This window comes from Melampsora larici-populina (genome assembly GCF_000204055.1).
Source record: "Melampsora larici-populina 98AG31 unplaced genomic scaffold MELLAscaffold_48, whole genome shotgun sequence".
Classification (NCBI taxonomy): Eukaryota; Fungi; Basidiomycota; class Pucciniomycetes; order Pucciniales; family Melampsoraceae; genus Melampsora; species Melampsora laricis-populina.
In genome coordinates, this window is record NW_006768812.1 from 37201 (window position 1) to 60150 (window position 22950).

Sequence of the window (22950 nt, forward strand, 5' to 3'; positions counted from 1 at the left end):
CGATGTTCTCCAGAGCACTCCTATCTCTCCTGAACATCCTCCTCTAGAATTCGATCAAACGTTCATTCAACGTTCTCGAAAACGCAATGCCGTTTTATTAGGACATGGTCTGGCTTCTGCTCCTGCTATTCCTTCTCTTACTCCTACTCCTTCTGCTCCTTCTGCTCCTTCTCTTCCTTCTGCTCCTTCCGTTTCTTCCTCTCCTTCCGTTTCTTCCATTCCTTCTGCTTCATCTCCTGCTAAAAGAAGACGTAATGCGGTCTTGACTGGCAATCGCAACGCCATCTTTGTGGAAGACGGACTTCCTTCAGTTGTTCGTGGTACATCCCCCACTCGACGAAGACGTAATGCAGTGATCTTTGAAAACGGTTACATTCCTACTCATCATCAACATTTCATTCAACCCACTCAAAGTTCTCAACCCAAAGACTCTGATTTCTCTGCTTCTCAAATCGCTCAAGCTTTACTGAACTTTAGAGATCAAGAGCTGGCGCTTGCTGATGAAAGTTCCGAATGGGACTTGAGTGCTTTTCATTCTGATTGATCTTATTTAAAAAAAAGTTCAAATAAGACTTTATTTTTGGCGCGTTTCTTTTTTTTTTTTGGTTTCCTTGGAGGTATAACTGGATATCGGACTTGATAAAAAAAGTAAGTCAATCGATCTTTGATCATCTGAACATTACATCTTACTGATCCTTCTTCCATTCAAACAGTGCTTGAAGCCTCAATTGCTACCCCTATCGAAGGAGACTAAGACGAATATCAAATCTGTTTGTAGAAGGACATCCAAAAGGTATAAAAAAGATCTAAATATTTCAGTGATACACTTTTAATACGTTCCTTCTGTGATTTTTTTTTCATTTTTTTGAACTCATAACTCTTTGATATTTGCGAATAAATATTTTTGATTCTTTTATTTAAACAAGAAAAAATTTATCTTTCAAACGGAGTTGGTTTGCTTTATCTGTTCGTTTCTTTTGATGTGACCATTGAGATGAGATTTCAAATAATGAATGGACCGACCTTGACCTCTCGTTTACTTGAGAAATAAATGAGCTTATCGCGCCTTTTTGACCCAAACCTTGAAAAACGTCACTTTAGTGTTTTTGAAGTAGGACCATCCCCCCTTGAAATAAGATGCTAATCACTGAATAGGCATCGCATCTATCGAGTCTGTTCATTCAAATCTGATCTTCTTGTAACCCTTGCCGTTTCAATATGTACATTTGAAGACTTCCGGACTTGGACACGATTCCCTCTCAAAGAGATAGTCATATTTAATCTACCCAAGATTTGATACTCCTCAATTAAAAACTATATCATTTGTATATATAAACTGGCTCACCGGCTATAAACATTTATTTACATCACCTCTGGTTCTACACTTTTACACATCTATTCTTGTCGAGATTTTTTCAAACTTGATATATAAGATTCGAAATTCATAGACAAAATATTATAAAACTTATCAAATATGCAACAAAAAAAGCAAAACATCTAACAGAATTTGAATTAAAATATATATTTCTATCACTAAATCGATTTGATTTAACTCTCTTCAAAATTTTCACCCAAACTTTTGATCATTCTTCTTGAGTCTCTATGTATGTATAATTTTGAGTTTATTTTCATTCGTATTATAATTTGAATGAATTTAAATGGAATTTTTCACAACTTTAGAAAATCTTAAATTGTTTATTTATCCTAAAACCGATTGTTTTCTTTGAGTGTCGTTTTTAATCTTGATCAAAAATGATTATATCTCAAGAAATTAATCTAAATACATCCTGAAAGAGTGAATGGTAGGATGTAAGAAAAAGGAATCAATGGTTTTAGATTGAGCAGAGCTTGAAGTACGATTAACAATGTTTTCATAAGTTGAAGTTTCAGGAGATTTAGAATTGATCCAATCTACATCATATACGACCAAACAAGATCAAATGATGGATGAATGTATGAATATCATGGGTTATGAAATCGGCAGGTATGTATGGGAATACAAAAGGCATTCGTCTCACTCAAACCAAAAGCCAATCCATTTCTCGTTGGAATGCATTTCATGAAACCACCATCAGACTCAAGATGACCACTAATTTAAATCCGATTCATTTCCCATTCATTAGATCTTACTTACGAGAAATCAGAAAGTTTCCAGACAAAATCACAAGGTACATCTGAACTTCTTATTAAATCAAACCAAGAAAAAACTAATCAATTTCAATGAAAAAATATATTGTAGATCTTATCTTTTGAATTTATTGCATAAAAGATGTAAAAGACCATATGGGAATCATCCGAAAAGAGTTCAAAGTAGAATACTCAAATCGATTCATTTTTTAGAAACTGTAAGTAAGTGATTTGATCGAATTTCTTAATCCAAATGAAAAACCTAAACCTGATGAACTTGTTTTGGTTTTTGATTTTGGATGAAGATTAGATTGAAAGTAGCAGCAGCTAATTCTGGACATTTATTAATGTTTGAAGATTTACTTAAAGAAGCGTTTGCAAGAAAAGGAGAAAGAAGAGAAAAGTTTATAAATGTAAGATAAGATTTCCAACTCAAACCCAAAAACCAAAACCAAAGTCAAACTAAATGATTTGTTTAACAGCCATATTTAATACCATCAGTTCAACAAATTCCCAAAAGTTTAAGGTATCCAGAAACCCGATTTCCAATTTATCCACCTATCTTAACCAAATTAATCACCAGTTCACAGTCTAATCAGTTAAGAACGATTCCAAGTCAAGTTGATTTACAATCCATTTCACCTACTTCGATCATCACGACTGTATGGTCAGATTTACCAACCGAATTCCAACCTGATTTAACTCATCTAGGTAAATCTAATGGGATGGGCATCATGTGTTCTTCAAGACAAATTAATCATCGAAACAAATTGAAAAAGAAATGGATTGATGGATTGATTGGGGCTCCTTTAGGAGTTATTCAGGATGAAAAGATTCGAAAGGTTGAAACGTTTGAAGAAGTTTCTAAAAGGATTCTGGATGAGTTTGGAACTGACTTATCGGTTGAAATTTTGAAAGAATCGTCCAAGATGTTACAAGAGTTGATTGCACAATCGTCCATCAAAGGAAACTCCGGTACACCTCGATACTCTTTTTCATCAAACCTATCTTCAAATCCAAATCCAACTCCAAACCGATTGAATCCAATCAGACCTATCCCAAATGAAAATCGGATTCCCAACAAATTACCAACCTCACATCCTTTTTCACCCACACCACTGAACCATTCACACGATCCGATCGAATCATTATTACCCAAAAGATCAAGACTTCAACCGAAAGAAGACACTATAAATCTAAAGAACGGACCCAGAAGATTGACCCATAGATTTATTAGAAGAAGATACCAAAGTGTTTTGAATTTAGTTCCTTTGATTACTATTCCTGATGATCATCAAAATCGCAAAGTTGAAGGAAAAGGAAAGCTAAAAGGAAAGGAAAAGAAAGGGAAAGGAGAAATTACAGGGATTGGTAGAAGTTGGATTACTCCTGGTAGTGCGAATGGTAGGAAAGTTTCTGTTACGAGAGCTGGAGTTGGCTTGGGGTCTGGAAGGGTTGGGATTCATGGGATGGATCATGAAGATTTGATTTGGTTATGATTACGTCTTTGGCTTTATGATCATCTTTGGGTCTTTCTTGGGCATGCGTTTTTTTAGGAATGTATAATAGGTTTGTAGAATTTAATTGTCTTTTCTTGTTTTTTTTGGAGGTTGGAGAGCTTATCGTTTGTTGAGAATTAGATTTTTGGAGATGTTGGATGTTTTTAGATATCTTTTTAATTGAAATCAAAAACAAATCAAAAAACAAGAAACACACGAGATTGGCACAATTTCTCAAAGATTATATGTACTCACCAAAGCTAGTTTGGAAAGAGGAATGATCAAAAAGATGTTCAGAGAAAATATTAATGGTTTTTGATCTTTGCAGAAGATGAGAATGAAAGTATGTTTCTTGTTTTTTGTTTTGTTTTAAAAGATAAATTAAATTAAATTCTAAGCATGATCCAAAGAACAGTGAAAAGAAAAGAACAACGATCTTCATGAGAAATCCAAAAAATCCAAAAAAACAAATCCAAAAAACAAACCAACAAAAAAGGAAAAGCTATCCAAAAAACAAATTAAGTAGTAGGTTTAGATCCTAAATTCATAGGAACTTGAGTTTGATAAGTATTATTATTAGTAGGATTTCCCGGAACTTTGGGAGGTCCATTATCCGGATTTTCATCTTTGATGGCTTGCCATCTACATATACTACATAACCATATTTGTTTTGATTTGAATGGGATCAATGGTACAAAACAAAATTCAAACCATGTTCTCTATTGGAAAAAACGAAAAAACACATATTCAAGATTAGTTAGGTTTGGGTTGGATTGGATGCGATTGGATTGGATTGGGCTTACTGTTTTACATGTGTATACTGAACCATTATGACACTGAGGACAAATTCTGATATCTATTAAAAAATTCAAAATAATCAATATTAAACTTTTTTTGGGTTGCTTTTAGGTGAGGTTTATGGAACAGAGAGGGAGAGTATGGGATTTGGATTTACCACTCTTTTGGTCCTCTACTTGTGAGATTTTGGTTGGACAACCGAATTGTAATGGGATAAAGAAACACTATTAAAAGAAAAGAAAAAGATTAGTTTTTATTTCGGTTTGGATTTGGGTTTGGGTTTGGGTTGGGATTGGGGTTTTTTGAGAGGTTTACCATTTGATGAATGAGGTTTTATGAGGGATACGGGTTGGTTAGATTGGAGTTGATGGGTTGATGATGAACTTGAGATTGAGTGGATGTGATGTGGCAGTGTTGAATTGGTTTGGTTACGAAGAGATGGAGAGAGAAAGAGAGAAGAGAGAGAGAGAGAGTTTAAAGGTGAAAACCTCGAGGACTTAAACGTGTTAGGTGTACTTAACGACTTAAGTGTGTTGTCGAAGATGGTTTGACCAGGCAATGGTTTGGAATTCGAATGGCTTGAAGGTTTCAAGCGTTTTGATTCAATCTCATCTCACCTTGTTTCATCTTTTTTTTTTTTGAAAATAACTTGGTTTGGTTAAGTATCATCTTGAAATGGAATTTCTTTGAGCTGATCATTGGTAAAATTGACGGATTTATATTCTTCATCAACTTTCATTCATCATGATCAACTTACCTTCTTTGTTTCATCTCATAAAGAGCTTAAATAGATTCAAATCTAAAGGATACTTTATACAAATGATTACGTAACAAGTTATCCTTCACCCTATATCCAAATAAGCATATCCAATAAAAAAATAGAAAAGAGAAACCTGATCAAACAGGAAAACCAAACCAAGAAATTAATTTCAATCAAAATAGTGTTTTTTCTTCTTCCTTGAATTTGATTTATACATATGATTTAGAATAACAACCATTAAAAAGAAAGAAATAGAACCAGAGTATTCACACAAAACTCAAATGAAAAATAAGAGAACCAAATGGATTTTTTCCCCTAAATTGATAGAAAGGAAAACAAAAGAGAAATATCTAGGATTAATCAGGTCCTGTTTTGTAAGGACTTTTGGATTTTTGAACAATATATTAAAAATTATTAGATTACCCACTGTTCAAATTCTTGACCGTACTGGCTATACTGGGTTAAGAAGTCAACTAGTGTCAGACCCAAGCATCCAGATTTGAATCACCCACTCACTTGTTCTCTACCACTACCAAAATATACCTGTTAATGCTCTACCAGCACAAATGCCAAACCTCGCCCTCCCATGTCTTGGCCTGCTTGGAGTGTTTCTTTGCAATTGAAGTAGTATCTTTGGCCAACAGGTATCACCAATCACACAAGAGCCCCACCGGGTTCACTACAATCTTTGCAACAGTCAGTATCCTTGAATCAGCTTGACTTGGATGAAGATACAAGTGAACAAGACCACCTCCTTTTGATGGCGTGTCACTTAGTTTTAGAAAATACTTTCAATGCAGCACCATTCCATACACCATGCAAGTATTGTTCCACAGAGGACAAAGCAACACTCACAATTGTGGCATTTGGATTAAAGAAAGCTTGCTCAAAGGAAAAGGGTATCTGGGTCCTAGGCTCAATTGTCTCTCAAGCCATTGCAAGAAGTAGGGATGATTTGGTGAATTCAGTTCTATAATACTGATTGGCAGTAGAGTGTTGTGGTACATAAATTGAGTTTTCTTACTTCAGTTTCAAATATGCTGTTTTTTTGCATTGTTGTGAATCTCTGATAGGCCCACATTTTAAATGAAACCTTCATGGCCCTGGCCCTTGTACATGACATCACTACCAAATTCCAATACTATCTTCCATAACAATCTGACCTGCCTGTAAGCTCCAGTTGCATGGTGGCTCTTGATTACCTTGGCTAACTTTGGACTGTCTGCAAACAGGGGGTGGTGTCAATTCTTTGTTAAATTATTCAAAATGGTAGGGGAGACTAAATTCACTTGAATTGATTGAGTTCATTGCGTACTGATGACTGTCTTTAGAAGGGGTTGTCAGAGGCTATACATTTCAACGTATTAACAAGAGCTCATCAGCGCTGAGATAGGAGGAAATTCTTTTTTCAAGAACTGCTTGGGTGTAATCAATGGGACCCTCATAACACTAGCCTATGCATCCCAGAAGAACAGCAAGGACTATCATTGCCCAAAGGCTAATTATTTGGCAAATTCTTCAATCATATATGATCATTGTAGAGGGATCATACATGCTCATCATGAACACACAATCAACAATTCCTAAAATCAACTGAGTTAAAATTGATTTTATTGTTTCATTTTGGTTTTATGCTTTGGATAAGTTACTGATATCTTGTTCAGTTTTACAAAAAAAATGCAATTCATTTTAGTCCAGGAAATTATCTGTTAGCTGACTCAGGCTACAGTACTTTAAAGCAAATTATTCCTGCTTTCAAAAAGCCAGGAAATAAGAAGCTTGAATGTCCACAGCAACACTTCAACTTTGAGTTTAGTATGGCTTGAATAGCAGCAAAACACACCAAAATCATGTGAAAAGGTGGGACTTAGTACTGTAAAGAGGCTTGAATTGTTATAAAGACTCCAGGGTCTGCTATGCACCTCACAAAGTGGCTTGCCACATGCTGTGTGGTACACCACTTTGTGAAAAATGGCAACTGGGAAAGAGGCCTACTTCAAGATTGGGATTGACATCAAGAGAAACCTCCAAAAGACATAGCTGAGAATTATACAGCTATGGGCAACATATGTCTTGGTGATCAGAGACAGGAGGCATTATTTCAAGAATATCTCTAATCTATCTCTTGAAATACTTTTAGACATCAATTGAGCATGTTTTTTATCTTTCTTTTGTGCTTCCTTGGTAAGAGATTGGTGTTTGGCTTTTTGATGGTAGAATATTGTTAAGGTTTGTAGACCAAGAGGGTCTCAAGAAACTTGCTTTTCCTAGAATCCCATCTTGCCTCTGAAATTTCATACATCAAACTCACATGATGTACAATGAGGAAGTTTTGTCACTGGAGTGAAGGGCAGAATGCATTGCACACTTCCATCTTAATTGTAGCAGAGCATTCTTTCAATTTGAATGTGTTTTCTTCTGCTGACTGTTTCATGGAAAAACTGTTGACTCAGAAAAACTCAAACCACTTTTTGGAATCTTGTACACCAAGACTTTGATATGTCCTGTAGACCCAGACCATAATATGACCACAACAGTGATCAACCCTGTCTCTCACATTACCACCAAAAAATTCAAACAAGCCACCCTCCCATATCCTGACCTTGGATTATTGTTGTACAAATGGACAAGCAATGAAATCTTCACTCAAACAGGACTCATGGTATGTTGCAGGTGCTGACCATAGCCCATCCTCTGAATCCCAATTTAATGGATAGATGTAGTCAAATCAAGATCATGGAACCCTCTTCAGCACCAATGCATTTATATTTTTTGTTAGATCGAGTAGTTGGATTGTATCCTGACATGCGCGCAAGTTTCATGTGTGAAACCAACTGGCCAGCACAAATTTCAATTGGTGAGCCTCACTATGTGATGTTTACTCATGGCTATTTGGGAAATGACCACTATTGGTGCAAAGTGGTGCAGTTGGTTGGAAGTATACTGGGAGTCTGGCATATTGAAAAAGATTTCAACAATGGGATAGCCCAACTCTTGGCTCCCAATGTTTGCACAATTTCTGGGCCAGCTCCTCAAACCAGCTGGGTGTGCTATGTACAGACATGTACCTTTTGAAGCCAAATGGAATCAAATCAAAGACTCAATATCTGAATTGATGAAGACTTTTCCCAATCATAATCCATCAATTCCCTTCTCCCTACCCCCAGACTCAGCACCTTTTGGGGGAGGTCTTCCTTTCATAAAAGTTTTCACAGAAATTTTGATCTACCAACCAACTAAAGAAGGTTCACTTCTGCCAAGCAGTCCTACTGAAGATGACATGGATGAGTGCACAACAGAAAGACCCTCTTAATCCAAGATCTAGTTAAAGTTAACACTACGCCAGATTGAAAATTTACCGCTGAGTTTAGGAAATTAAGACAACATAGAAAATTATACACAAGGTGGAAGGGGTCAGAAAAATGTGGAAAAATAAGGGATGCGTCCCCCCATGTGTGCCCATCATTTTGCATATTTTTTCAGATTTTTAGGGCAGCAGTGTATATCAGGTCAGAAACTCAGTTTATGTCCAAAACTGGCAGTCATTGAGGCATTAACCTTGTGGGAGCAACATAATTGTCAAATGTGCATCAAAATCTGTAATGTCTCCACATTTTGAATGCTACATGTTTATTCTACCACATACACATTTTAATGAGTGGTGTGTGTCCAACAACACAGAAAGCGCGGCAATCACGGTCCTCATCAGCAAAGCTAGAAAAGCTTATAAAACATTGCTGTAATGGTTTTAGCATTCAAATCAAAACTGTAGACCCAGTGTGTGGCTTTCATAATTTGCAACTGCCAAATTTATGGCAGGAAAATTGTTGTATTTGTGAGTGCTCAAAAGTTTCTGCCCAAGCCTTGGTAGTTTTGGACAAAATCTGAGTTTCTGACAAGATATACCCCAAATCATTTTTCTTTGCAACATCTTCAAAACTGCAGGTAAAAATATGAAAAAATGTGAAGAATGATGGGACACCACAGGCAATTAAACCATAATTTCATCAAATTTTTCTAACCTCTCACGCATTGCTGAAAATTTTCTACATTTTTACTTTTCTAAACTCCACGGTAAATTATTGATTTGGTGTAGTGTAAAGGTACCCAATGCTGCTGCCAAAGAAATAAGAACCAGAAATGTAAAGCCAGGCACATTGCATATTTTTTAACTACTGCATTATTAGGTTCTTTCTGATTCTCTATCCTGTATCAGTAGCCAGAAGAAATCAAAGAAGGAAAGGCAGAACTGCTGTGGCAACAGTCACTACACCAAAATTTTTTGCAGAAGACAAGCACAACACTACTGCAGCAAAGCACAAGTCATCCAAAAAAGCAAAAACTTGGTGATATTACCCTTTGGTTTTCTCTTATGCTCCTTGAGCATCCTGTTTATATACTATCTTCCTCCCATTCTCTTTGTCTCTCTCTCCGTCTCTTTTCCTCAATTCTATTTTTCCCAAAATTTCAGCATTGTACTTTTTTTGTGTCTCAATATCCTGCAGATGTAATTGTACCCCTTCTGCTGATGTAATTGCTTGTGCATGTAATGTTCTGTTTTGATGGTTTACTTGTGACTTCTGAGGTGCAGGCTTTGTAAATATGATTCAAATATAAAATTACAGAAAAATTGGGTGCAAAAAATATATGGTGTGAAATTCCAATTGACCTTGCATAAAAAGATCTTGACACCCAAACTATTACACCAGAAACATTGAATATTGTGGCTGGCTGAAAACTTTTTGAGAGATTTTTTACACCAACTGAAAAAGTTCTGACAACACCGGAACCGCTCCGCAACTTTTAGCGGTATTGGAGCGGTATCGAAGCGGTTTTGAGACCGCTATATTCACCACTATATATAGCGGTGGCTCCGCTCCGCCATCCAGATGTTGAAAATCAGGTATTGGAGTGACCGCTCCAATACCGGCTGGGTCCGAGTTTTATCTGATATATATTGGAATATATCGGACAAAACCATACCCTGCTCGGCATCTCAAAACTCAACTTTGTTTACCTATTAGCTAACGAATCAACAATATTATTACAGAATACTCAAGAACAACAAGAACGTCCAGTTGAAGTTGAAGATGTCCAAAGCTTAAATGAAGAAACAAAATGCGAGGAATGGAATGAATTGGGTGAATGATTGATGAAAACAGTCATTGAAAAGGGAGAACAATGGTCTGCAAACGAAGCACTCAATTTATTCTCAATCAGAACCATAAAAAGAAAGTTAAGATGCTGATTAATCCATTCTCAATCAACTTTCATTCAGACTATCATCATCATGAACAAAAACCAATTCAATCTCAACTTCAAAACGCCATCAAATTACTCAAACTGGCTAAAAACTCATCAAACTATCCTTGGAAACAACTATTTGAATCAGCAAACATCTTCGCCACCGATCGATTACCAGACCCAATTTCACAATTCTCACAAGCTTCCAGGATGAATACTCAAATAGGACCATTGAGTGTTAATCGACTATCATTTCAAGAACTTATCTCATTAGAACTTCAGTTATTTAAACTTGAGCAACAGACATATTTAACTTTATCTTGTCCAAGTCACAGATTACAAATCATTCTATTAAGCTGGCAACTTTTGCATCATTATCTTGGGATGTGCAATTCTCATGGCAATCCGAATCTCAGTTCAATCAATCAAGCAATTCGGAGGTTCTTGAAACCTATTCATTTCAACCTGGCCTCGATCTCGCATCGTCCAATCAAAAACATTCATTCCTCTTTGGCAAGTCCCTCTCAACACCTCTCCGCATTCATCTTCACCTCTGTTAGACTGTTTTACCAATTGTCTTTTAGCTGATCAGTCACTACTCCAAAAACCAAGTCATACTATATCAAGGTTATAGGTTTTTTTTGTAATTTATTTTTTATTTGTTTTTTCAAGCCATATCGCCGCTATATAGCGTATCGGAGCGGTTTTACCGCTCCGATATCTTGGCAGAGTTTTTTTACAAAAAGATATCGGAGTGATATCGGAGTGATCATAGCGGCCATACCGCTCCGATACAAGGATAGGGTGAAATTGGTATCGTATCGGAGCGGTTCCGGTATTGGTTCTGATTGGGTGTAAAATTCAACTTAAACCAATGTGACGAGAATTTTGCACCATTTTTTACACCACATAATCAAGTGAAAATGGGTGTGTGTAGAATTATCCCTCCCCTTATTTTATTAAACTGGTGTTCAAAGCAAACATCAATTGATGGTGTTTCAAATGTACTACCATTCACCATGAATCATATACATAATCTATTATTGTTATGATTTTAGACAATGGGGATTCAATCATCCTCAACATACAACATCAAGAGACAGAACATGACAGAACTCCTTGGATGGGATTATATCCACTATGTCAAGGTTGTAAAGTAAAAAAGTGCACCTTTGATCATCTTTATGAACAAACTAGAGCCTCTATGAGTCTATCAAACCCTCTGCACATGTGACCATCCACAAACAAATTGCACTTTTGATATATCAGAGGTCATTATATTGAGATGTGGCATACCACTGATACTAGATGACAACACAATCTTCAATACTTTTGAAGTGGTTGGCACCAGTATTTCTGTGCTTTGTTTTGATAATTGAGTATCACAGTTGAGTTTTGATATTGTCCCTCTTTTGTTGAAAAGAAGATTCAGAAGTCAAATTTGAAAGCCCAAAGTCTAGGGACAGGCAATAAGAAATAAGAAAAGGTAATTTGGAATTGCAAAACAAGAGTTGCAAAGGTGAGGTGCACAGTTTAGATTGTCAAGCACCCAGAGAACATTTTGTACTGGCTCAAATGAGGAGAGAAATTAAGATTGATCTGATGGAGTCCCAATCTTGGACACTTCTTTGGGGGTTTGTAACAGATTATTGGACTTGAAAACTGCTCCTGAGAAGCTTTCAAAATACCACATTATTGACCAAAAAAATAGATTTTCCGTTGGAAAATGGATTATGAAAAGAGGGGCAAAAGTGATAACATACAAACGAGTTTGAAAAAGTAGAAAATAGATTATTTTTGAATAATTTCTCCCAGTTTTTGTAAGTTATACCAAACAGGGCCTAAAATCGTAAGATCAATTTCTCTAGATCTTCTGGCTCTACATGATCTCGTGTATTTTGCATCCTATTTTTTAAATTGTAAAAACCAAAAAAATGTCAATCAGAACAAGAAAATTATAATGAACTGGAAATGAAAAGAAGGTGTATAAAGGGTAACTTACCTGTGTGCGAATTTACATTCATTATCTAAATTAAAATGATTTTAAAGAAAGACAAAAGATTTTTAATAAAAAGATCAAAACTCAGTTTTGGTTTCTAGATTTTTGGTGTTTCTTCCATTATATTAAGTAGTAAAGAGGGTTATCAGATTTGAAAACTCTTACCTTTGAAAATAAACTCGCCACCTAATTGAGAAATCTTACCACTTTGTAAAAAAGTTTTAATCCCCATTCTCCAACCATTCTAAACAAAACCCATGAATAAAGCCAAAAAAGATATAAGTTTTGACGTTTTCGTGAAGAAAGGAAAAATAAAGGGGGTGTTCCGAAAGTTGAGGATTATACAAAGCTTACTGCTATACTATGTAGCACAGTCGCAACTACTCCTTGACTATAATGGCCATGAAGCTTTTCATCCCCTGTGGATAAATTACAGCTGTTTTTCGAAAATGGTGGATTTAGAATCAGTTTTTCCTCATGGAGCATTTGAAAGTTGAAGATTATGGAATTCACTTACATCATACCTAATTCATCAAACAATTGACGAGTATCATCTGAATAAATTTCAAATGGATAATCCAACAATTCTAAAAAAGATCAAAATCAATTTTTCTGTAAGTTCTTTTGATGGTTTGTAACGAGGGTTTGTTTGATAGACTCACCTTTGTATGGTTTTATGATTGACCAATCTCCACATCCTATAACGATTATTTCTCGATCTCCTAATTTTTCTTTACTCATTTTATCTTTAATTGCGATGAGATAATCTTGACAAAAACCACAATTAAAATGTCTATGTGTTTTCAAAAACAAAACAAGAAAAAAGAATCAGTCAATCAATCAATATAGAAAGCGATTGATTTTTTGGGTTTGTAAAATAATTCAAGGTTGTTTATTTTACCTTATGAAGATTACAATCTTAGTTCCATGTCTGATTAATTCTCCAAATGGTCTTTTAGATCCTTCCGAATCAAATACTCCAATCGTACTAACTTTTTCTATATGATTTGAATCGATTAATTGATCTGAATCCGCTATTTTAATTTCGCTCATTTTTGTATTCGATGTATTCTTCTTGACTATCTTGTTGGTACTTCTCGTGAATTTCGTTTTTTGTATGCGGGCTTTGTGTTTTCTTGGGACGAAACTCTAATTTGTAGTTTTGATTCAAGTTCGATGTGATTGGATTTCTTTTCTTGATTATACTTTACATATAAGTTTTCCGGAGGAGGCACAACGTACACCAGGGGCTACCAGGGGGTAAACTTCCTCGGCTTCGGATGGTTCTGGAGAAGACCGTAGGGCATTACATACATATTGTAGACCAACAGCGCCAACCCCTCTTGGGACAAGTTCCGCTGTGAATGCGTTATCTTAGCTTGAACAAGCCCTCTCTGCGCGGCCCCGTCCGCGCGCCTCGCAGAGGGGCTTGGGACTAATCGTGATTTCCTGGCACGGAGACTCCACGAGTTAAGTCCACTTATGTAGTTTTTCGCTTTTTCCCGCTTGCCTCACTGATAAACACAACTTTACCTTGCAGGCAAAGTTGTTCATATTTTTGTTCTACACATCCTCATATCCTCAGATGGTAGACAAACCACTTGATGCAGCCAAAAATGTGGCTTCAACATTCTTACAACACCGGCCTGTATTGTGGTCTGTTTGGTTACTTTTTGTACGCTAGTTTCTGCCTGTGACAAAAACACCCAATTGTTTTGGACATCCTTATGTTGTGAGTACTGTAGATTATTATGTAAATACTATGTAGTTGAGCGTGATTTATCTCGGATGGACGAGTCAACAAAACTAGTGTGACTCCGCCACAAGCGACTTTCTAATAATGCACTAGAGAAAGCTTTTTGACGCTTGTCAACTGCAAGTTAGTCTCTGTCAGCCTCCACATGACTGAGAATGAGTTAAAGAGTCAGCAAAGGAGCAATAAATTGGGAGGTCTTGCTTTTTGAAAACCATCCTTGTCCGAAATGTCTTCTCATCAATCCAGTATACGCTCACGTCGTCATATTGACTTATTGGCGCTCAAGTGGTGCCAATCGTTGGAGGGTAGTGGTGTAACCCCAAAAGAGGTAATTCACGCCTTCTTAACATCCAATGACGAGGTACTTAAACATAGGCGTGGGCGATGGGGTGTTACCGGATGGGCTTCTACCTTGGAGATACTTCATAGTATCAAAAATATTGCAAAATACAAGTCAGAAAGCTTGGAATTATGGAGAGCTTTTATTCTTGCGGAGGTAAGTCAAGATTGAGGCTGTTGATGATTATGAGCTTCATTCATTCAATCAAGCCTGACCGCTGATATCTGGTTTTGTTTGATCAGGCACAGGAGTGCATCACGAGTGATTTGGAATCAAAGCCACAATCATATTTTAGTTCTAATAAAGTAGAACCTGACTTCTTGGACACGAAACAGATGGAGGCACGGGATGCACACATCCAAAGTGATATGCCATTTTTATATGCCCTAGTGTACAATCAGTTATCAAATGCTATATCAACTCGGGCAATGTTAACCACTGGTGGCCCAAGTTTTGATGTATGGGACAACATGGAGAACAACAGACGTGTACCAGATTTTGATTCCAGTACTGAAGAGGACATAGATGTGGAATGTCCCGAGCTCGACAATATTGAATACATACCAGAGGAAGATTCTGGTGCCAAGACACGTAACCGAGCTTCACTGGTCAGTAGTAATAATTTTTCAAATTGTCAAGAGGCTGACTTTTGACGGACTAAACTTGCTTATGTAGGTCTCCACCACCATCTGTTCTATGGTTATGTTTGTGTGCAACCGTCGTGCAAACGGCTTGCAGCTGCACAATGCCCTGACATTTGCTGCCACTGGGGTATCATCCAGGGTTTTCAAATTCCTACACACTCTGGGAATCAGCACAAGTTGTAGAACAGCCAACCGGGCATTTGCATCTCTTCAACAATCACATCAATCCGTTTTGAGAAGGCTTATGTCTGGCACCTATACTTTACGGCTGTTACTGTGTATTGATAATTTTGATATTTTACAAAGAGTTCATCATTTTAGAGTTGAAGCTTCTAGTCATCTATTCCATGGTACATGGGGTTATTTTCATTTTCTCCCGGATTATTTGGTGAAGGAAATTCAAGGAGATAGCTCAAGCTATGAACTGGAAGCTTTCCTGAAAGCTACGTCTTTGGCCAAAAATATACCGGTAAAATTTGAACAATTTCGACCCAAAGCCGACGATGTCAACCATTGGAATGTCACTCTGAAGACTCAGCTTACTCGAGCTATGTATAAATACATAATCAAGCCGGGTCAACAGCCTAAAACCAGAATGACTACTTCTCCCCCGGAAATTGAAAAAATTCCTTGTCATAATGCAAAACAATTCCTTTTTTCACTGATAGATGCTCCTGATAACTCGGCCGAAGGAGTTTCTCAAGTTTTCAAGCATCTAGCTGAGCAGTGTGGTATGTCCGTGGATTCAATGGCCAAATACATACAAATTCTTCAGGGTGATTTAGGTACTTGCCAAAATGTTGAAAGTCTTCGGAAGAAACGAAATCCTGCCGGTGTCAAATCAGAAAGTCTTCAAAATGTCATCACGGTTCCGGGAGTTGCTCACATTCAATGGAATGTTGCACAATGTCTCCTTGCACACCATTGGGGTGATCCTCACAATCGGAAAGATACGGGTGTGTGGAAGACTTGGCAATCTCTGGGTGGGTTGAAAAGCAAGTTGCCTTGCAATATGGACTTCGGAACTGTGTTGCAAGTGATTCATAAGTCTCACTCAGCAACTTTAGTTGCGTGTCTTAGGTAATGTATTTGGATTATCATCTCTGTGAAGTGATGTGGTAACTAAATGTCCTTGATCATTCATTTCAACAGGCACATTATTGACACATGGGGAAAACCAATTGACTTGGCTGAGGAAGGGGTTGCACAAAGCGTGATTGACAAATGTTTTGACCTTTTTTGTTCAACAAACAACGTCTCAAGTTCCAGTCTTCCCCATTCAAAAATCTATCTTCAAAATTTGCGCCTGCGAATTCGGGATTTTGGTACGGTAATTGAAGCTGGTGAGGCAATGCAAGCAGGAGATGTAGGACGACTTTTTGTCATCTATCGGTTGTGGGCGCTAATGGCTCACGGAACCAAAGGGCTTCCACGGTATGCGCTATACCTCACTCGCTTTATCCTACTTGTAGAACAAGATCTACCCACTCCATTAGCAAAAGTCATTAAACATTCGCTTCTCATACCTTCGGATCTGTGGCCGGATCATTTCATTGGGAATGATTTATGGCTTGAGATTCAAAACTTTTGGCTTAAGCATTATGATGCCCAAGGAGTAAATATTTTTTTTTGCAGTACACACAGTGGTTCCCTCTAACTGATCACTTGTTCATGTCTATAGAGAAATGGGACCGACTTTGAGAAGCTTATTGATCATTCTATCCTCATCCAATGTGTATGTATCAGTGTTCAAATTTTATATACATTTCATATCCTTAGAGCATCCGCACTCGTGCGGTAAGTCGGGTGCGGTAAGGTTAAATTTACCGCAAACGCGGGGTCTTTTCCACACCGGTGAAAAATTAGCCCCGCGGTAGTTAATTTTCGGTCATTTTGCGTTAGCGAATCGGTAAATTTACCAATTGGCTAACGCATGCGGTATCACACATCACGACTTGTTCCCGGCAACTCGACTCCAAAAACAAAACTCAACCAGACCTCCAACACCAAAGTCAACAACCAATATCTCCTTTTCACCACTCACACACGATGAATTCCAAGCCTTACAGTTGCATGAATCAACTCGAGAACGTTCGACACCGATCGATGTCTTCAATTGAAATAAGTCAATCAACCATCTTGAACTCGACTCCAAACCATTCAGATGAAAATGAAAGATGTCTAGATTCATATAGCTATGTAGAGGTCAATATTTAAGAAAATCAACATTAAAAGACCAATCATTGGAGGACTTTTAGGATCAAGTGATACAAATTAAAAATTGAAGTTTGGATTTTTATTTCCTAGTTTTAAATTCTTTAAATCTTTTACAAGATCATTATGTGTATTCAGACTCATTAAAAGCTTTCTCGATGTAGTAAAGCCTTTGTTTTTTAATTGGAATTCATGTATTAAGATCTGAACAAACTCATGTTAAATTTGTAATTTTAAATTAAGATCTATCGATCGAGTAGATGAACAGGATGATATCGGGTCTTCATGTGTAGATGGAGTATTAGTATCTTAGTGCAAAGAAGAGAACAGTGCCTCTATCACATGAAAACTGGCCATGAAAGCAGGTGATGTGTACTCAAAAAATTAAAACTTTACCTTACTGCACAACCGGTGCGGAGTACATGCACTATCTGTAAAGTTATAAAAGTTACAGCGCTGCTAATGCAAACGAGTGCGAAATTTGGTTGAGTTAAGTAACTTTTTACTTAATGTTGTGTTTGTTACCGCACGTGACCAAATTAACAACCGCAAACGAGTGCGGATGTTAACACTTATATCATTCTGAATATTGTTTCAAAAAAACAAAATACTTTTAATCAAATGAAGATCCGAAAACTATACCATCAGATCTTGATACGATCAGGCATGAAGCCAATCCGCGAAAAAAAATCACACATAATTAGTCCGCAGTCTCTAGAAAATCATCAAAAGATGTTTGGTAAACATATAACATCACAAGTGGGTTTGAAAGCTGATAAAACTGTTAGAGATATCCTTGGATTTGGAATTCAAGCATTCCAAATGAGCGAACTTGGAGCTACTTGGAGTGTCTAATCCGCCCTCCGGCGACCCGAGATGAGATGCTTAGACCTGCTTGGACGCTTTGCGCGGGGCCTTTTGCTCTGGCGCGCTGCTCAGGGAAGGGATTTATTTCTTCCAGTCTCTTTGTAAATGCAACCCAAGGTTCAAGGCGTGCTAAGGGGTGGAGGCCCACCTGATTATGGATGACATGCTCCACTTCCTTGGTGGCAAAGCCAAGCCCGACTGCCTCCAAACTGTTCTGAAAACAACCCTTGATTTCAGCGCTCAACAGTCCACCAAGTCTCAGAATGTTCCAAAGGGCTTGGCTGCCATTTACACTAACACCACTCTTCAAGCTTTATGTGTCAAAATTACATCTGATGCTGATAACAACGTCAGTCATATCATCTTCCCCCTTCTTACCCGCCTCAAATTTGATTCCATGTAAATACTGTTACGCACAGTATTAGTGGCTGGTTGGTAGCTTCACTCAACCATTTAACTAGCAGGACACCATCAGCACTACTTCCCCTCGAGCTGAACAAATGGGACTTGTTAATGATTTTGCTTGCCCTTTTTACAAGGCAAACAATTCCACCCGCTTTGAGCAGTGGTATACCCAACTTTGAATGTGTATGCTAATTTAGGGTATACAAATATTGTTCTGGAGATTTCCAGACAAGTTTTTCCAGAACACCAGAAGCCTCCTGGTGTTCTGGAAAATACACAGTGTTGGTTATTCAAAGCTTCAGAACACCATAACATCAGAACACAACCAAAAAAAGTTTCTGGTGTTCTGGGAAAACCCTTCAGCAAATCTCCAGAACCATATTTGTATACCTTGATTGTTATTTCACTAAGTGTTGTTGCTATGATGGCATGTGTGAGAACCAAGACAAAGTGGTCTCAGTAACAGAATTGATCACATTCACCAGTTTTTGTGGGTTCAAAAAAACAAAAATCATAGTCAAAGATGAAATTCAAGACTTTGATGATTCATTACCTTGAGGCAAGTTCAAGCTTCCGGTTGTGATGCAATGTGATTATGTGTGTGACATTGTCAGGCTTTGCTTGGATGAGCTACTAATTGATGGGTCCAGTATTCTTCAATACAGCTCGCTTTTTGATGACTGCTACATGATTGAATTACATTTAACAGGGTCTGGACACATTCTGATAATTGAAAAACTGGATGTGACTGTAACAGTATTGTTCCCAAGTTTGGAATGTTGAACTTACACTGTAGTGCAGGTGGGCACTGTCCACACTTATATATAGACCAGTAGTTGAGGAAAAAGAACTTCTTGACCCTGATCATCCACTCCTCATTACACATCTGGCATTCAATTTCTTTGTGAGAATATCCATGCAAGGTCATCACCAACTTCCTGATTGACCTTTATTACTCTTGTTAAAATTTTATTCTAGGAAAAACAAACATAGAAATAAAGATCAATTGAAATAGTTTTTTCGTCCTTGAATGTGATTCACACATGATTTATGATGACAACCAATCCATTCTCTGAGTTTCTTACTCGTATGGTAAGAAGTTTTATGTATATCTATTAACTCTGTTTTGTTAATAAGATATACATTAAATCAAAACTTGTTTATATGCTTATGTTTTCATATTCAGGTTTTGATCTTCAACCTCGGCTCATTCTTATGGCTGAGGTTGAAGTCTATTTGGGGGAGCCCGGGCGGGGATCCGCTCTGTTTGCGTCTCGGTATAATTACCGCTGACGTCAAGCCGATCCTGCGCCCAGCTGGGTAGGTGGGTGGAATTTTTGAAGATCCTCGACCCTGAGAATCGGATTTGAATCTTCGTGTCTTTAGCCTAAGTGAGGTATCGTGAGAATTTGAGGTTGTGTGGTACAACTCAAAATTCTCCTCCCGCAAAACTCTGACTTTGAGTTATGGGTTTATACCTCCCTTGTCTAAAACTCAATCATGGAATTTTATCCTAAGTTGTGCCTTAGTTAAGATTCACAATCCATTCTCTGAGTTTCTTACTCGTATGGTAAGAAGTTTTATGTATATCTATTAACTCTGTTTCGTTAATAAGATATACATTAAATCAAAACTTGTTTATATGCTTATATTTTCATATTCAGGTTTTGATCTTCAACCTCGGCTCATTCTTATGGCTGAGGTTGAAGTCTATTTGGGGGAGCCCGGGCGGGGATCCGCTCTGTTTGCGTCTTGGTATAATTACCGCTGACGTCAAGCCGATCCCTCCCCGCCACTCTGCCGATCCTTTTGTGGGTTTCTCACACATCCCTCCAGGCGAGGCTCGTGAGAGTCTCAACTTGTTGAGCAACCCACAACTCGCGCGGGCTCTTGCCTTCCGCTTTTAGTCTCACACGTACACACAGATCAACACCTCTCTTTATTTCCTTTTGTTTCATTCTGCTTCTTCTATATACATTTCCTTATCTTAATTTCTTCTGTCAATCAGCCACAGGAACTGTTTTGTTCTTTCTTTTTCCTCCTCTGTGCACCTTTTCAAATAACAATCTATCACATCCGACTTCCATCTAATAGCTTCCTTTATCTTCTCCCTGTCCCATCCCATATTGAACCTTAGGGACGCGCCACCTACACGAAATGAATGTCCCGACCAAGCTCCTCTCTTTACTCCGTTCACTCCCCACACCGCCTCCATCATCTTGATAAACCTTAACTTCGTTAGAGTTTGTCTTTCTCCTTCTATGACCGTTGAGAATAAAGTGTCCCCCTTCTTCCTCGTGTAATGTTCTTCTGCTAATAACCTCACCATCGCCGATACCGGATCCAGCACCGAATGTTGTTCGTGGAGCCTGCATCCCCTCATCTCATATTTCATCAGCTCCAATCCATACTTCGTTAGCATCTGTGCTCACCTAATAAATTGTGGCTCTCCAGGCTTTGCAGTCTTCGCCATCCTCAACTTTATCACCGCGATCCTCCCTCTTCTCCCTCTCTCGAAGGACACATCCTCTGCAGTGATTGCTCCTTCCTCCACGCTTTCCCTCAGCAGCTCACCTAGTCTGGCCATACCCCAGAAAGCTACCAGGGCTATCGTCATCGCAAGCTCGTGCTGTGGTGACTTCCCGTGCATCGCTGACACCATTTCAAATAAGTCTTGTACCGTGATTGGCTTTTTCTCTCGTCCCGGGTTCATCCCTTCTTTCAACTCTCTCTTCTCCGCCGCTCTGTCCGTTGCTTTCAGAAGCCAATCCACCATCGTCCTATCCAGATTTGGCTCCGTATGATGTTTTGCCATATGCCAAGCCTTTAAACCAGCTAAATACTTTGCGATCGTCTTGGATTTCAACTCTCTTCCGGGTCCTGACTCCTTTCCCACCTCTGACGGACCTGCCCACACAATAAAACCGTACACTTCGCTTACTTCCATTGGTTCCTCGCTCCTAAATTGTCTTCCCGTGCTCTCAATATACGCCTTGAACTTCTGAACTGCGCTACTATAACCTTTCAACGTTCCCGGCTGCCACGCCCCTTTCACCAAGTGTTCCGTTATCGTCTCCTTCTGTTTTTCGCTTCCCTCTATCTTCACCTTCTTGGCTCCTGAGTTCTTCGTCATTTCTCGCTTCGTATTCGAGGAGGGGGACTAGGTCTGGCGGTAATTCTGGTTTGAGGTAGAAGAAGATCGACTTGTTTCCTCTCTCTCCCCTCAACAATGCATCCGCGTTATTATCTCCTGATGCGACGTGTCTCTCCTCTAGCTCACAGCCTAGGTAAGTCAGACGTTTCTGCAGCTTCTTCCATTCTTCGTTTACCGATCTATCCCGTGACTTCTTGTTTCTGATGACTGCCTCTGTTCCAGTGTTGTCCGTTATTGCTAGGAATCTCCTCCCTTTGGTTTCGAACAACGTCTTTACCATCTCTAGACCGATCCGCACCGCAACAGTCTCTGCCCAGGCTATGCCTCGCTTCACACCACTCTCGTCTCTCTCGTTCCATCCTTCTTTGTATTTCAGTTGCGTCCAAAATCTCCCGACTATCACACCTATACCGTATCCGGTCGATGCGTCTCCGACCCATCCCACGTTCTCAACGCCTCTTTTCGGGATCAGCTTGTGGTTATCAAAACCCTCTAACACTTCCACCCATTCCCTCAGGTCTGTTCTTACCGCCTCCGGTAGCCTCCGAATCGCCAACTTGTTTACCCATGACACTTTTAGACTGTGTAACGACATACAAAAACATCTCACACTACACGAAATATAATATTTTCTGGGCAGAAAATTAAATTATTGATACACAAAAATATTGAGAGGCCAGGAGAAGGGCAAAAAATAAATAAAAATATGCATCTTGTTCCCTGGGGTGAGAGCTTCACTCTCCATATTTTTCCATATTTTTACAGTCCGTATTGATAAGTGTACTAACAATAAACCTTCATAATCATCCAATTACAACCTGTAACAAGCACTGAAATTTGGCTCATTAGTGTTTAGAGAAACTTTTGATTTCTGAAAACACCTATAACTTTGTCAAATCTGCCTCCAAACACTCGTTTTTAAGTGCATTAGAAAGCTGAACTCTTCCTCTCGAACTTTCTTAAGATCAAGAACTATGTAGCTAGTATGACAATCATTCTATGGATCTGTATGTACAAATGTATAAAAAAGATGATATCTTTTTTAGCAGACCAGCATGCTGTGTGGTCCTATTATGAACTATTTGGAGGACAATTCCAGCTTACCAATGCACCCAAAATCAAGCGTTTTGGACCGGAATTGAA

General features: G+C 38.3%; 5 protein-coding genes across 5 annotated transcripts in view; 3 read left to right on the top strand and 2 right to left on the bottom strand.

Moving 5' to 3' along the window:
- Positions 1 to 754, top strand: part of MELLADRAFT_110838 (uncharacterized protein) — a gene marked incomplete at both ends in the record, with an annotated part of 950 nt that extends 196 nt beyond the window's left edge. Inside the window, 2 exons of the mRNA XM_007415038.1 lie at positions 48 to 506; positions 714 to 754. Coding sequence (XP_007415100.1) covers positions 48 to 506; positions 714 to 754 — 500 coding nt within the window. The remainder of the gene's footprint in view (positions 1 to 47; positions 507 to 713) is intronic.
- Positions 755 to 1943: 1189 nt separating this feature from the next.
- Positions 1944 to 3626, top strand: MELLADRAFT_66928 (uncharacterized protein; the record flags this gene model as incomplete). The annotated part of the gene is made up of 5 exons (XM_007415039.1): positions 1944 to 1984; positions 2076 to 2168; positions 2240 to 2345; positions 2433 to 2540; positions 2610 to 3626. The coding sequence occupies 5 exons, from the start codon at positions 1944 to 1946 to the stop codon at positions 3624 to 3626; spliced, it is 1365 nt and encodes a 454-aa protein (XP_007415101.1).
- A 518-nt stretch (positions 3627 to 4144) lies between these two features.
- On the bottom strand, positions 4145 to 4742 carry MELLADRAFT_110840 (uncharacterized protein; the record flags this gene model as incomplete). The annotated part of the gene is made up of 4 exons (XM_007415158.1): positions 4145 to 4345; positions 4430 to 4482; positions 4582 to 4648; positions 4740 to 4742. The coding sequence occupies 4 exons, from the start codon at positions 4740 to 4742 to the stop codon at positions 4145 to 4147; spliced, it is 324 nt and encodes a 107-aa protein (XP_007415220.1).
- A 7160-nt stretch (positions 4743 to 11902) lies between these two features.
- Positions 11903 to 13626, bottom strand: MELLADRAFT_75587 (uncharacterized protein; the record flags this gene model as incomplete). Its single annotated transcript, XM_007415157.1, has 7 exons — positions 11903 to 12333; positions 12431 to 12455; positions 12593 to 12671; positions 12782 to 12863; positions 12945 to 13014; positions 13090 to 13220; positions 13329 to 13626. 7 exons carry the CDS (start codon positions 13478 to 13480, stop codon positions 12270 to 12272), a joined length of 603 nt encoding a protein of 200 aa, XP_007415219.1.
- A 783-nt stretch (positions 13627 to 14409) lies between these two features.
- Positions 14410 to 15176, top strand: MELLADRAFT_66930 (uncharacterized protein; the record flags this gene model as incomplete). The annotated part of the gene is made up of 2 exons (XM_007415040.1): positions 14410 to 14679; positions 14766 to 15176. 2 exons carry the CDS (start codon positions 14410 to 14412, stop codon positions 15174 to 15176), a joined length of 681 nt encoding a protein of 226 aa, XP_007415102.1.
- Between the last annotated feature and the right edge of the window lie 7774 nt (positions 15177 to 22950).